This window comes from Pristis pectinata, chromosome 27 (assembly GCF_009764475.1).
Source record: "Pristis pectinata isolate sPriPec2 chromosome 27, sPriPec2.1.pri, whole genome shotgun sequence".
In the NCBI taxonomy this organism is placed as follows: Eukaryota; Metazoa; Chordata; class Chondrichthyes; order Rhinopristiformes; family Pristidae; genus Pristis; species Pristis pectinata.
Window position 1 is genome coordinate 6,528,510 of NC_067431.1, and position 13,643 is coordinate 6,542,152.

Here is a 13,643-nt window from a genome sequence, read left to right on the forward strand (position 1 = left end):
TAACGTCTTGTTGACTAGTGCAAAGGATATTATTAACACAAAACCTCACCCTGGGTGTAGACAAACTTGGTGCCAATACATGCTAACTCAAGAAAGCCCTAATCTTCTGATGCTAACAACTGATATGAGATACAACACACACTGCAACTTGGCATGATTTTTCCTTGTGTAGAGCTGATGTATAAATAACTGTAAAATTCCATGTATATAAAACATTGCAAACCTTTATTGTCAATCATTTTAGCATTTTCAGTTACAACTTCATACTTTGCAATAAATTGACATACATTAATTATAGAACAATATTTTAAAGAGACAATATCACGTTTTTTTCTTTTTGAACCACAAGTTTGGATTATATCTATCCTTGGAGGCTTTAACAAGTAGTTATGTCTTACTTTCCTTGCTCTAGATGACACCATGATACCTAACCTAGATACAGAGATTCATTTCTGTAATGGAAATACTTCTTCCATCCATTTTCCCCACATAATAACTACTGTTCTTATCCAGGGGAGGGGAAAGAAATAAGGTTCAAAAATGCATCTTTAAAAACAGAACAAATTTAAACTAATTTATCTATAAACCACGACAGAAGTTGAGAGAGAAAACACCTCATAATTTAATCGAAGTCTATTTGGCCCACTTCACACTCCATTCAGCCTGTTTCAATGGCCGTTGAATACTGGAACTTTTTGAATGATACTCCAGAGTTGAGCGGTGAAGGACAGATAGAGATGAACAGCTCAAACTGACCAGCCAGGCAGCTGTTGGTAGATGTGAGGGAAGGAAATGGGGCAGAGGTGTCTCATTGACTAAACGGCAAGCAAATGGTAGGTTAATAATTGGCACACTGATGGTTCAGACTGTGAACTTTGACATCCAAGGGAATCTGCCACAGATATGACTACAGCAAAATTCTCTTGCGTCAAGTGAAAGGTGGCACAAAAGGGTGCGTGGACATTACAGCGTCCTACCCTGTGAAATAATTCAACAATATGAATGAGGGATGGAGAGGAAGACCAGATGGTTCAACAAACAAACGGGGAAAAAAAGGTATTGTCTCTTTAAAGGAGGAACACTGGGAGTTGTGTACATTTTGTTACAGGAAGACAGTAAGGCAAACATTTGTTCCATTCTTTCACCATATTTATAAAAAGAACATTGATCAATATTAGTGTTCTTCATTATCAAAGAAATACAAGCACTTAATGGCCAATTCAGATATATTTCCTGTCTCCTTATTTACACAAGGTTCAATTGCTGCCCCTCTTCACTGATAACAACCACCTATCTTTGAGAAATAAAATTAGAAACTACTGCAGTGACATAACAGGTTGCCCAGCATGAGTTAATGATTTAGTGCAGACTTTTGGATAGAGGTTCATACCATGGAGAGCTGACATCCAAAGTGCCGACTTCATTTTTCTTCCCAGAACTTGCTTTATTCGAGATGTTTTCTTACATGGATTAACTGTTTATTGGATGTGCAGTTTAAACTGCAGTACTTAGATTCCACCACTGGGGATCAGAAGATTGTTGTGACTGTTCTCTGTGCCTTCCATTCTACAAACAGATATCCTTTTCAAATGATATGGGATTTGCTACAAATCACATGGAGTCATTTAAAATAGGATAAATCACAAGTCACAAATGTTGATTGTGGGATTGAGGATTGGCACAGGGTTTTATAACTATTAATATCCTTGTATGAATTTTGTCTGGTCACATATTTCAATGATGGAGGAGCACCCATTTTACTCTAGTACCTGGGCTCGGGACTGGGACAGCTTAAATTACAAACATAGTAATACTCCTTTTACACTTCTAGAACAGCTATTGCTTTGGAAAATGCAGGGTGACACAACTGCTACTCTTCACAAAAAATGCATCACTCTCAGCAAACAACCCCTTTCCTCCCTCTCCTCATGACATTTCAAATTTCTGAAAAGCAATCCTGCAATTTGTTCCAGAGCCTGTATCAGGTCAAGATTATGAGCAGGTCCCCACTGTTTATTCTAAGTGCTGGTTGGTGTCTACAAAATATATTGTATACCCTATGCACTCCTGATTGTGGGTATCTAAAACAGGGAGATGCTGTGATCCCATGTTGGACATATATTCCTCACAGGCAGGTACAAGAAACTACCTGAAACTGGGTGTGTAGAGAGAATCAAAATTACCCTCAATGTGCCATTCATTTCCTTAGTGTTGCAAGGTCCGAATTCTAAGCTGCTCCCATTAAGCACAGTGATTAAAGTTTTAAGTTCGCTTTGATCATGATGCTGTTTGAGCCTTTTGAACATTCACCTCATTCATCTCTGCATGAGGACATGACCAAGAACTGAAATCGATGGTGTCTCCTTATCACAAGAGTGGCTTTCTCAATCAGTCTGTGTATACTGTAGCAACCAAAAGCTTGTTTCAGTGAGTAAAGCATACTTGCACCATGAAATTTAGTACCCTACATTCACATTAACAAGGACCAGGCCAGTCAGTTGAATCAATTCAGATCGTGACTAACCTGTATCTTAATCTCATCCATTTGCCTTTTCATAACCTTTTAAACCCTTAGCCTAACAAAACCAAATGTTGATATCAATTTTTAAACCCAACCTCAAAACCTTCTGGGGGGGAGAGAATCCAGATTTCCAGGTCTGTCTCCCACAAGATTTACACAGTGAAGCACTGCAACCCTTAAAATGTTTGAAGGTTATTTAGATATTTGGTTTGAAGAAAAATCAAACCAAAGTAACAAAATGACCAGGAATGAAAAATGTAGGTTGTAAGGTTGGACTTTTCAAAGGCCCATGTGCTGTAAATTCACCGCCTATGTGCTGTGCTTCCTTTTAATATCAACTGTATTCATCTTGGGAAATAAATACACAAATAATTAGAACACCAATGAGGTAATACTGAACAATGAGCAGAATCAGGGTACAAGTCTCTCTTCAGAACCACTAAATAAATGATATTTACTGTGCTGAACCATTTACCTTAACCATTCAGATATGGATGATACAATAAGGCAGGGACATGTCTTAAAAATAATTTTGGTTTCTCAGGCAAGAAGATGCAAAACATTGAGGATCAGGGACTGGCAGTCAGAAAGCAACTGTTGCTTTGTCTGAATGGAAATGAATTTATTTGGGATTACGGATAACTCTCCCCTCACACTCTCCCATTTGCACCAGTCCCAGAGATTCCACAGTGTGTCTTCTCCCAGGTATAGATGCCATCAGTATTGCTGTGTCAACTCAGCTCTGTGTAAAATAATATTATCACATGAGTTAGGAATTAGGGTGCTATAAAGCTGGCACCTTTCCTTTCATTTCCTCCTCCCTGGTAACCACAATCCTGCAGCTTTGATGCTGTGGCAACCCCATTATGTGCACGGTTCTTGTAAAATAAACAGACACCCCCTAGGGAAAACATTCAGCCTGTATTATGAAGGGAAACTCTCCAATGAAACCAAAGCAGTGCATCGAGACCACTTGAAGTGAGACAGAACTGTGATCTCAAAGTATCCCATTATTACCCTGATGGACAGGCCACTTCCTCTTGAGTTTCCACTGGGTTAAAATCTTGGATTGGCTCATGCTGTTGAATTGGAATTAAGGGGTTTAATGCCAGCCGCAGGGCTGAAAAAGTTGATCCTCCTTGTTGCTGCTCTCATTTAAAATCAAATAGATTAACTGAATGATGACTTGAGAAAAGTAGAGAATCTGGAGCTTAGGGAAAGCGACACCAGATAGAGAAAGGCCACCCCGTGGTGGCAGGCTATCTCAGAGAGGCTGCTTACAGTGAAGGAGCACTTCACAGAGGATGCAGGTTATAAAGAGGGCTCCTCACATACATGGCACCAGAAAGAGAGAAGACATGCCAAAAAGTGCTCTTCATAAACATGGCACCATACAGAAAGGTCAATTTAAGAAGATGACAATTTACTTCAGGATATGTAACAGAGAAAATAGCTAATGGCTGTTAAAGAATAACAAAGCAAATAAGACATGCTTAGAAACCAGGCTTTTCATTGGACTAACCACAAAGGCGTGGCTGCTGGCTGCAGCAGGGTAACAGGGAAATTGTTGAGGACAGTGTTAACCAGGGAAGCACCTGGACTGGATTCCACGTTAAATGATGTTACAGTTGGATTTCATCTTGCGGTTGTTAGCAGTGCTGATTGGCTGATCATTCTATTCACACCTGACTGGTTTAATGTACATTGTGCTTGATGAGCAACCATGAAGACTGCATAAATACTGGATGGTGTACACTTATCACTATGATTTAGCAGTGCCTACCACTTCAACAAGGCCCTTCAGCCCGCCGTTGGAGATTACTATCCTGAAATTGTAAACAATTTCATTAATCATGTTTAATGATTTCAATGCATGATCAATCAGGTACAAATGTAGTCAGCACCACACCAACAAATAGCTGGTACCATTAGGGATCTGTGCATCAATAAACACTGCACTTCAAACAAATTTTTCCATCTACCTTAGCACATGTCTTTTCCCAGCAATGATGTCACGAGATGGCAGTTACCAGAAGTCATCAGGAAACCCTTTTTAATACTATTATTTGGCCTGTTGATCCTTCTCAGGACTTGGATGCACAACCAGCAATGTTCCTCTCTGGTTAAGACCAAATTTCAAATTATTTCATTGAGGATTTCTATTTACTACTTTAGAATTGCAATACATTGTAAGAGCTATAAATGGTGGCCTTGTGCCTTTGGTAAGACTGCCAAATCTCTTCTCCTTCCCCTCTGCATATTCCTCCAAGTAAGTGGAGCTGACTCAGCATGGATGGAACTGTAGTAATTCTTACTGGAAGTCTCCCAAACCAGGAGCGGACTAAGGGCCGCTGCATTACACACGGGCCTGAATTTCCATTACCCCAGCGCACAGCATACCCAATGATGAAGCCATGACATATTAAGTATAGCTAAATTGTTCGTTAGTTTCCATTTTCTTTGTTGATGATTTCTGATATTGGATTATTGATGCCAACTCCAATGTTGGTTGACGCTTAAAAATAAATTATTTACAAAACCTTTCCCAAAGCTTAAGAAACCACATTTCTTTCAATTGGCTGTGCCCAGTCTTCTGGTTGATGGAGACAGTTTCATGTGGTTAGCATATCTGGACATTATTTTGGCCATGAGGTGCGGTCTGCAAGCGGGAATCTGGCAGCCCAGCCAATCCTGGCTTCCACGGGGATAATGCATTGGTTTATGTTGGGCACAGAACTGGAAAGGAAAAGACAAGTCAAGACATAATAGAGCTGTGACGGACAGGCATCACATGAATTATGAATAAGAATTTAATGCACAGACCTGAGAATAACCTATAAAGCTCCATATACCTTCTGAGCACCATCCCAGAAGAATAGAAGACCCCAAGGTACTGCTGTTGTATTTATTATTCTGTCTAGGGGGAGTCTGTGGCCTGCCTGTATTTTGGCTGTCAACCCTGGCAGAATCACTGCTACATGTACTTGCCAACCTTCGTTCACAACCTGCCCTCTTCTGGGGCCTTCGCTGCAATGTGGTTTAGTGTTGTTAACACTCACATCTCTGATTCAGAAGGCTGTGCATTCAAGGCCTACTTCAAAAAGTTGACTACATAATCTGGATTGATGATTCAGTCTATACAGAGGAGCTACAGTACAGTTCGAGGTATTAACATAGAAATGGCAGGACCTTTAACAGCATTGATGTACAGAGGGATCTTGGGCTCCAAGTCCATAGCTCACTGAAGGTGGCTACACAAGTAGGTAGGGTGGTAATGCCTTCATTGGTTGGGGCATTGAGTATAAGAGTCAGGAAGTCATGTTGCAGCTATATAAAGTTTTGGTTAGCCTGCACTTGCGCGAGTATTGTGTGCAATTCTCGTCGACCCCATTACAGGAAGGGATGTGGAGGCTTTGGAAAGGGTGCAGAAGAGGTTCACCAGGATGCTGCCTGAATTAGAGGGCATGAGGAAGGGCAGGTCCTGTTTGACAAACTTACTGGAGTTCTTTGAGGATATAATGAGTGCAGTGGATTGAGGGGAACAGGTGGATGTTGTAATACTTGGATTTCCAGAAGGCGTTTGATAAGGTGCTGCATGAAAGAGTTATCCATAAGATAAGGACGCATAGATTTGGGGGTAACGTAGAAGGCAGAGAGCTGGGATAAATGGGTGTTTCTTTGGCTGGCAGCCAGTGGTGAGCGGGGTGCTGCAGAGGTCGGTGCTGGGCCCACAACTGTTCACGATATACATTAACGATTTGGAAGAGGGGACCGAGTGTAGCGCATCTAAGTTTGCTGATGGCTCTAAATTGAGTGGAAAAGCAAATTGTGCAGAGGATGCGGAGAGTCTGCAGAGAGATGTAGATAGGTTAAGTGAGTGGGCAAAGGTCTGACAGATGAAGTACAATATTGGTAAATGCAAGGTCATCCACTTTGGAAGGAAAAATAGAAGATCAGATTATTATTTAAATGGTGAAAGATTGCAGCATGCTGTTGTACAGAGGGACTCGGGAGTGCTTGTGCATGAATCGCAAAAGGTTGGTTTGCAGGTGCAACAGCCTATCAACATACCCTCAAATGGAATGTTGGCCTTCATTGGTAGAGGGATTGAATTTAAGAGCAGGGAGGTTATGCTGCAACTGTACAGGGTACTGGTGAGGCCACACCTGGAGTACTGCATGCAGTCCTGGTCTCCTTACTTGAGAAAAGATATACTGGCTTTGGAGGGGGTGCAGAGGAGGTTCACCAGGTTGATTCCAGAGATGAAGGTGTTAGCCTATGAGGAGAGATTGAGTTGCCTGGGACTGTATTTGCTGGAACTCAGAAGAACGAGAGGGGATCTTATAGAAACATATAAAATTATGACGGGGATAGATAAGATAGAGGCAGGAAGGTTGTTTCCACTGGTAGGTGAGACTAGAACTAGGGGACATACCCTCAAGATTCGGGAGAGTAGATTTAGGACGGAGATGATGATGCTTTTACCAGAGAGTAGTGAATCTGTGGAATTCTCTGCCCAAGGAAGCAGTAGAGGCTACCTCATTAAATATATTTAAGTTCGGTAGATTTTTGCATGGTAGGGGAATTAAGGGTTATGGGGAAAAGGTAGGTAGGTGGATCTGAGTCCACGGCCAGATCAGCCATGATCTTATTGAATGGCGGAGCAGGCTCAATGGGCCAGATGGCCGACTCCAGCTCCTATTTCTTATGTTCTTATGTGCTATAAGGAGAGGCTGGAAAAACTTGGGTTGTTTTCTCTGGAGCATCAGAGGCTGAGAGGAGACCTGATAGAAGTTTATAAAATTATGAGAGGCACAGACAGAGAAGACAGTCAGAATCATTTTCCCAGGGCAGAAATGTCAAATACTAAAGGACATGCATTTAAGGTGAAAGGGGGAAAGTTTAAAGGAGATGTGCGGGGCAAGTTTTTTTACACAGAGAAGGGTAGGTGCCTGGAACGAATTTCTAGGGATAGTGGTGAAAGCAAGTATGATAGTGGCATTTTTAGATAGATACATGAATATGCAGGAATGGAAGGATGTGGATCATGTGCAGGCAGAAGAGATTTAGTTTAATTCGGCATCGTGTTCAGTGTGGACATTGTGGGCCGAAGGGCCTGTTCCTGTGCTGTACTGTGCTATGTTCTAGACTGGATCTCACCCATTTTTGGTGTGCTGAGTGGGTGCTGTGTTATGATCTAATGCCAAATCAGAGGTCAGCAAGTCACTAATTTGGGGGGGGGCGTCCTCATGTTAAGCTATCATTGGTTGCCCCCTTGTTTCCCACCCTTTTACAAGCAGCAGAGCCGAACACATGGAGACTCACGAGCTTCCAGGTGCTGGAATCTGGATCAACAAACAATCTGCTGGAGGAACTCAGCGGGTCAAGCAGCATCTGTGGGGGGAAAGGAGCTGTCGACGTTTCAGATCGAAACCCTGCGTCAGGACTGGGAATGGATAGGGGAGACGGTCAGTATAAAGGGAGGGGGTGGGGTGAGACAGGAGCCCAAGGTGATTGGCGGACTGAGGAGGGGTGAAAGATGAGTGGCAGGTTGCGCCAGGTAGGGGAGGCAAGAGCCTAACGTGTGGTCACAGAAGCAGCGGAGCTCAATGCCGCCTGATCACTTGCGTGCTGCAGTTGGGAAGTGGGACAACACTGTTACAGTGCTTGCTCCATAGCAGGACACAGATGAAGGGGGAAATAATGGAGTGGCATGTGAAGAGGCTCCCAACTCTTTGTAGTAGCCTAATCGAACCCTGTACTGTGACCGTGTTGTGATCAGGTCCCTTGCCGCGATTTGACCCCTCCCTTTGCTGCCATTGGGCCCTGTGCCACAATGGTTTCTTTTCCACAGTGATCATCAGGGCCACAGTAGCTGTGGTATTCATGTAAAAGGGCGGCACTTGTAAATCAATGTAGAGGACTAAGTGCTTATGAAAGTGATGTCCCCTCTGGCAACCCTTTAAACAACTTCCGTGTGATTTGTTCCTCGTTCTAACTGTGATTAAAGAGCTGAGGTTGTACATTGCAACCTTTTGATCCAATTTCTGCCGTTGTTAAAACTCTGTGCTGCTCCCACTTATGATGTCATCAAGGGCAAAATACTAAAGGCAAAATCTGCAGTAGAGTGAATTGAGACAGGAAGTGCCTGTCCAACTTCTGTCTAAAATAGGCCCCAGAAAAACTTCAACAAAAACTGTATGATTTATACATAAAAACAGGTGCAAATGGTTTATTTCTAATCTATTTTCCAGGAGATTCCTAGAAGTGTGAAGAATCTGTAGTGAGGAACAGGAGAAAACCAGCACTAAAGCAGATAATCTTGTTGCTGTGCTGTCTGTAAGATCCTTCCAGACACAGAGGGTCAGACAAGTGCCCTCTGCAGCCCACAGTTGTGCAGCAACGGAGAATAAACTTAGCACAGCAAGTAGGCCTCCAGATCCCATGCTTGCTGGGTGTCAAGGACTTTTAAAACTCCTGCCTGTTACCATGTCTGACCTCCTTGCCATAAAGCTGGCCTGATAAGAAGTGCACCTAGATACCCCTCAACATGTTACTGCACTCAAAGTTAAAGTGGAGGTACTACAAACAATAAGGATGGCAAACAGTATGTTAGTCTTTATTGCGAAGGGATTTGATTTCAAGAGTAAAAATATCTTACTTCATTTACAAAGAGCTCTGGTGAGTTGCCACCTAGAATATTGGATACAGGTCTGATCTCCCTACATACTGAAGGATATACTTGTGATATAGGGACTGTGATAAAGGTTCACCAAATTGACTCCTGACCTGGGGGATTTGACCCATGAAGAAAAGATTAAGTAGATTTGGCTATAGTCTCTAGAGTTTAGAAGAATGAGTTGTGATCTCACTGAAATATATGAAACTCAAAATTCTTATGGACCTTTAGAGGGTAGATGCAGGGATGATGTTTCCCCTGGCTCCCATGTTTAGAAGCTGGAGTCACAATCACAAAATTAGGGGCTGTCCATTCATACTGAGCTGGGAACAAATTTCTTCACACAGAGGCTAGTGAATCCTAGAGTCTACCCAAGAGGGCTATGGAGGCTCAGTCACTGAGGATGTTCAAGGCAGAGGCAGACAGATTGTTCGGATATTAAGGAAATCAAGGGATATGGAATTAGTGCATGAAAGTGGTGCTGAGGTAAAAGATCATCCCTGGTCTTATTAACTGGCAGAACTGGCACAAGGGGCTGGATGGCCTAGTCCTGCTTCTATCCCTTATGTTCGAAAGCTCCACTGCCAGATTTTTTATAGTTATTCATTTTTTGAGTGTATCGCTGGAAAGGGCAATATTTATTGCATCCCCCACCTGTTTTCAGCCACTTTCTTGAACCATTGCAGTCTTCTAGATCTGATTTCCAGCTCACCTCACACTCCCGTCTCCACCGCCTACGAGCAGAACTCGAAGGTGTGAAAAACTGATGGCCAGAGCTTCCCTTTGAACAACTGTCTGTTGCTCATCATGATCCTGGCCAATGACACTTGAAACTTTATTGTTACTATTTATGAGTCTCAATGAAGTGTTTTTAGAACATTCCCAGGCTCCAGTTCAGATTACACTCTTGAAGAGTTGGTCAATAAGTTGTGGAAAAATCAATTCTTAGCTGTCATTCATCACATTCAAGAGAGGCACCTTCACCTCTCCTCATCTCATAAGGTCATTATGGTCAATACATGTTTAGATGTCAATAGATATGGCCAACAGGTACTGTAGCGTAGCGGTTAGCGTAACGCTATTACAGCGCCAGCGACCTGGGTTCAGTTCTGGCCGCTGTCTGTAAGGAGTTTGTACGTTCTCCCCGTGTCTGCGTGGGTTTCCTCCGGGTGCTCCGGTTTCCTCCCACGTTCCAAAGACGTACAGGTTGGGAAGTTGTGGGCGTGCTATATTGGTGACGGAAGCGTGGCGACACCTGTGGGCTGCCCCCAGAACACTCTACGCAAAAGATGTATTTCACTGTATGTTTCGATGTACATGTGACTAATAAAGATATCTTAAAAAATCTTATCTTAGATGTCATGGCAATAAGAGGAAAACAACATTCAAAAGGTACAGCCCACAGAGCTACATCATTACTATGTGTTTTAAACACACATTTTGTTGTGATGTTTTGGTAACCCTATGTGCTGCGCAAAAAACTGGTCTGGTATTAGATGACACCAATGACCCTTCAGATATCAAGCTGCCTCCATCCCCGAAGGATCAGCACTACAGCTGAACATTTTCCCTAGATGACAAAGATCAATTTATCCCAGGTTTTATTTGTTCACTTTGTAGCACTCTTGCTCAGGGATGGAGAGGGCGATTGGGTTCCTGAAAGGGAAAGCATTCAGAGAGAGCAGAAGAACATCCGAAATAGGAGAAGACGACTCCTTGGTCCTGTGAGCCTGCTCTGCTATTCCAGAAGAATCCAACTGCTCTTCTACCTCAATGTCACCTTTCAATACTATCCCATTATCCTTCCTTAATATCAAAGAATCTATTGTCATTAAGAAAATAAGAATGAAGACGAGGAGTAGGCCAGTCTGCTGTTCATTGTGTAGGCAACAGATACACATATAGAGATATTTTATTTAAAACAATTACCTTTTAAAATGTAGTCAGTCAGTAAAACTGGAACCTTCTCACTGTCCTCCTTTATAGCCAGAAGAACTATAGAAAAATATAGTTTGATTAGTGACTTCAAGCACTGAACCTTCCAAAACATTTGCCATATTTGCTCTGCAGCCCTGTTGCTTTGTGCTCCATTTTTAAAAATAAATTTGCTGTTCTTCCCCTCTCCTGTAAGTATAGATCCTGGGCTGTCCTTTTAATGTGACGCTGAAGGAGTTCTGCTCTTTCAGAGTCACAGAGCCCAACTTGTCCAGAGGTGCCATTTTTCAGATGAGGTGCTAAGTTGAGGCCCTTTTGCCTTTGCCTGTGGACTCAGCCTCGTGGTAAATGTCCTCAACTAATAACTGAGAATAGTTGCAGGCTGCAAGAAGAATAGGTAGGCTGGCTGAACGAGCAGAGAAGGGGGGCTGATGAAATCTAAAACAGAGGTGTTAGTGACACACTTTGGCATAAGGAATAAGGAGGTGGTATGGACTAAATAGTTCTAAAATGTTCAGATATAGAGGGTACAGTGTACATGTGCATAAGTTCTTGAAAGTGTAAGGGCATGTTGATAGAGTGGTTAGAAAAGTATATGAGATCCTGGGATTCATAAATAGAGGCATAAGAGTACAAAAGCAGGGAAGTTACATTGAAGCTGCCCAAAGTTGGGTATTGTATCCAAGGATGCGAAGGTGCTAGAAAGTACAGAAAAAAAAAATCGAGAATGGTTCCAGAGATGAGGAATTTCAGCATTAAGATTGAGAAGCTGGGGTCGTTTTTTTTGGACCAAAGAAGGTCAAGAAATAGTTTCATGGAGGAGTACACAATGATGACCAGAGGGAAACTCTTCACTTTCGTGGATGGTTCAAGGATCAGGAGACACAGATTTAAAATTCTGGGCAAAAGAAGGGGGAATACGAGTTAATTTCTTTTACTCAGCAGGTAGGAGATTTGCAACTCACTGCCCTTAAGGGTAGTGGAAACAGAAGCAAGAGCAAGTAATGCGTAGGGCCAGGGGGAAACAAGAGAGGAATGGGACTGATACAATTACTCTACTAAAAGCCAGAATGGACTCAATGGGGTGAATGACCTTTCATGTTGTCACAATTCCACGATGACTGAAATGAACGATCTGGTTAATATGACTTTGTTGTTCGTGGGAGCTTGGAATTCTTACTTTAAAACAGAGTCTGCAGCTTAGGGGGAGCCAATTGGCTCATTGTGTGCCATTCTGAAATCATCAGCTACATCGTGGCACTATGGAATGAACTTCCACAGAAGGTGACCATTGTGTCTGTGATGATGCTTTAGTAAAGGCACCCAACTAATACCACACTGCAAGGTTTATCATAGAGGTTTATGATTCAGAAGAAGGCCATTCAGCCCATCATCTCTATGTTGGCAAAAAAACAGACTTTAAGGCTAATCACCCTTCCCAGCTCTTGATCCATAGCCCTGCATATTTGGCCCTTTCATAACCCAGTAACTTTCTTCCCCCTGTAGTTAATATTTCTGTTTTGAACACCACTAGTGAATGTACTCACACAAGCAGTGCACAGCAACTCATTATGGCTTCTTATGTCACCTCCGGATGCATTGCAATCATCTTAAATCCATGTTCTTCTGCCACTGGAAGTGATGCTTTAGCATTTTATTATCTAAATGATTCATTATTTTGAACAAGTCCATCAAATTTCCTTTTAATCTTCACTGCTCAAAGGAGAACCATCTCTCTGAGTAACTGAAGTCCCCCATCCCTGCTACCATTCTAATAAATCTCTCCTTTACCCCTTCCAAGGCCTGGAAATCCAAGTCTTTTCTCTGTGCCAAGAGGTAATTAGGAAAGGGCATTTAATGTCTGTGGTACCCAATTTTGTGTGTGATTTTTAAAAATGATTGAAAGATGGAGAACTTTATACTTCAATCTTTGCAAGACCTTTAGACACTGCCTCCAAAACCTCAAGATGGACTCTTGGCAGTGTCGAGGATCAGAGGGATCTTGGGGTCCGTGTGCATAGGACGCTCAAAGTGGCTGCACAGGTTGACTCTGTGGTTAAGAAGGCATACGGTGTATTGTCCTTCATCAATCACGGAATTGAATTTAGGAGCCGGGAAGTAATGTTGCAGCTGTATAGGACCCTGGTCAGACCCCACTTGGAGTACGGTGCTCAGTTCTGGTCACCTCACTACAGGAAGGATGTGGAAGCCATAGAAAGGGTGCAGAGGAGATTTATAAGGATGTTGCCTGGATTGGGGAGCATGCAATATGAGAACAGGTTGAGTGAACTCAGCCTTTTCTCCTTGGAGCGACAGAGGATGAGGGGTGACCTGATAGATGTGTATAAGATGATGAGAGGGGTTGATTGTGTGGATAGTCAGAGAGGCTTTTTCCCCAGGGCTGAAATGGTCGCCACAGGAGGACACAGGTTTACGGTGTTGGGGAGTAGGTACAGAGGAGATGTCAGGGGTAAGTTTTTTACTCAGAGAGTGGTGAGTGCGCGGAAT

General features: G+C 42.7%; 1 protein-coding gene across 1 annotated transcript in view; it reads right to left on the reverse strand.

Annotated features, from left to right (window-relative positions):
* Positions 1-204: 204 nt before the first annotated feature.
* fez1 (fasciculation and elongation protein zeta 1 (zygin I)) overlaps positions 205-13,643 on the reverse strand; it is a 58,247-nt gene continuing 44,808 nt past the window's right edge. Inside the window, exons 8-9 of the mRNA XM_052040104.1 lie at positions 11,130-11,195; positions 205-5,257 (exon numbers count right to left, since the gene is read on the reverse strand). Coding sequence (XP_051896064.1) covers positions 5,241-5,257; positions 11,130-11,195 — 83 coding nt within the window. The 3' untranslated portion in view covers positions 205-5,240. The remainder of the gene's footprint in view (positions 5,258-11,129; positions 11,196-13,643) is intronic.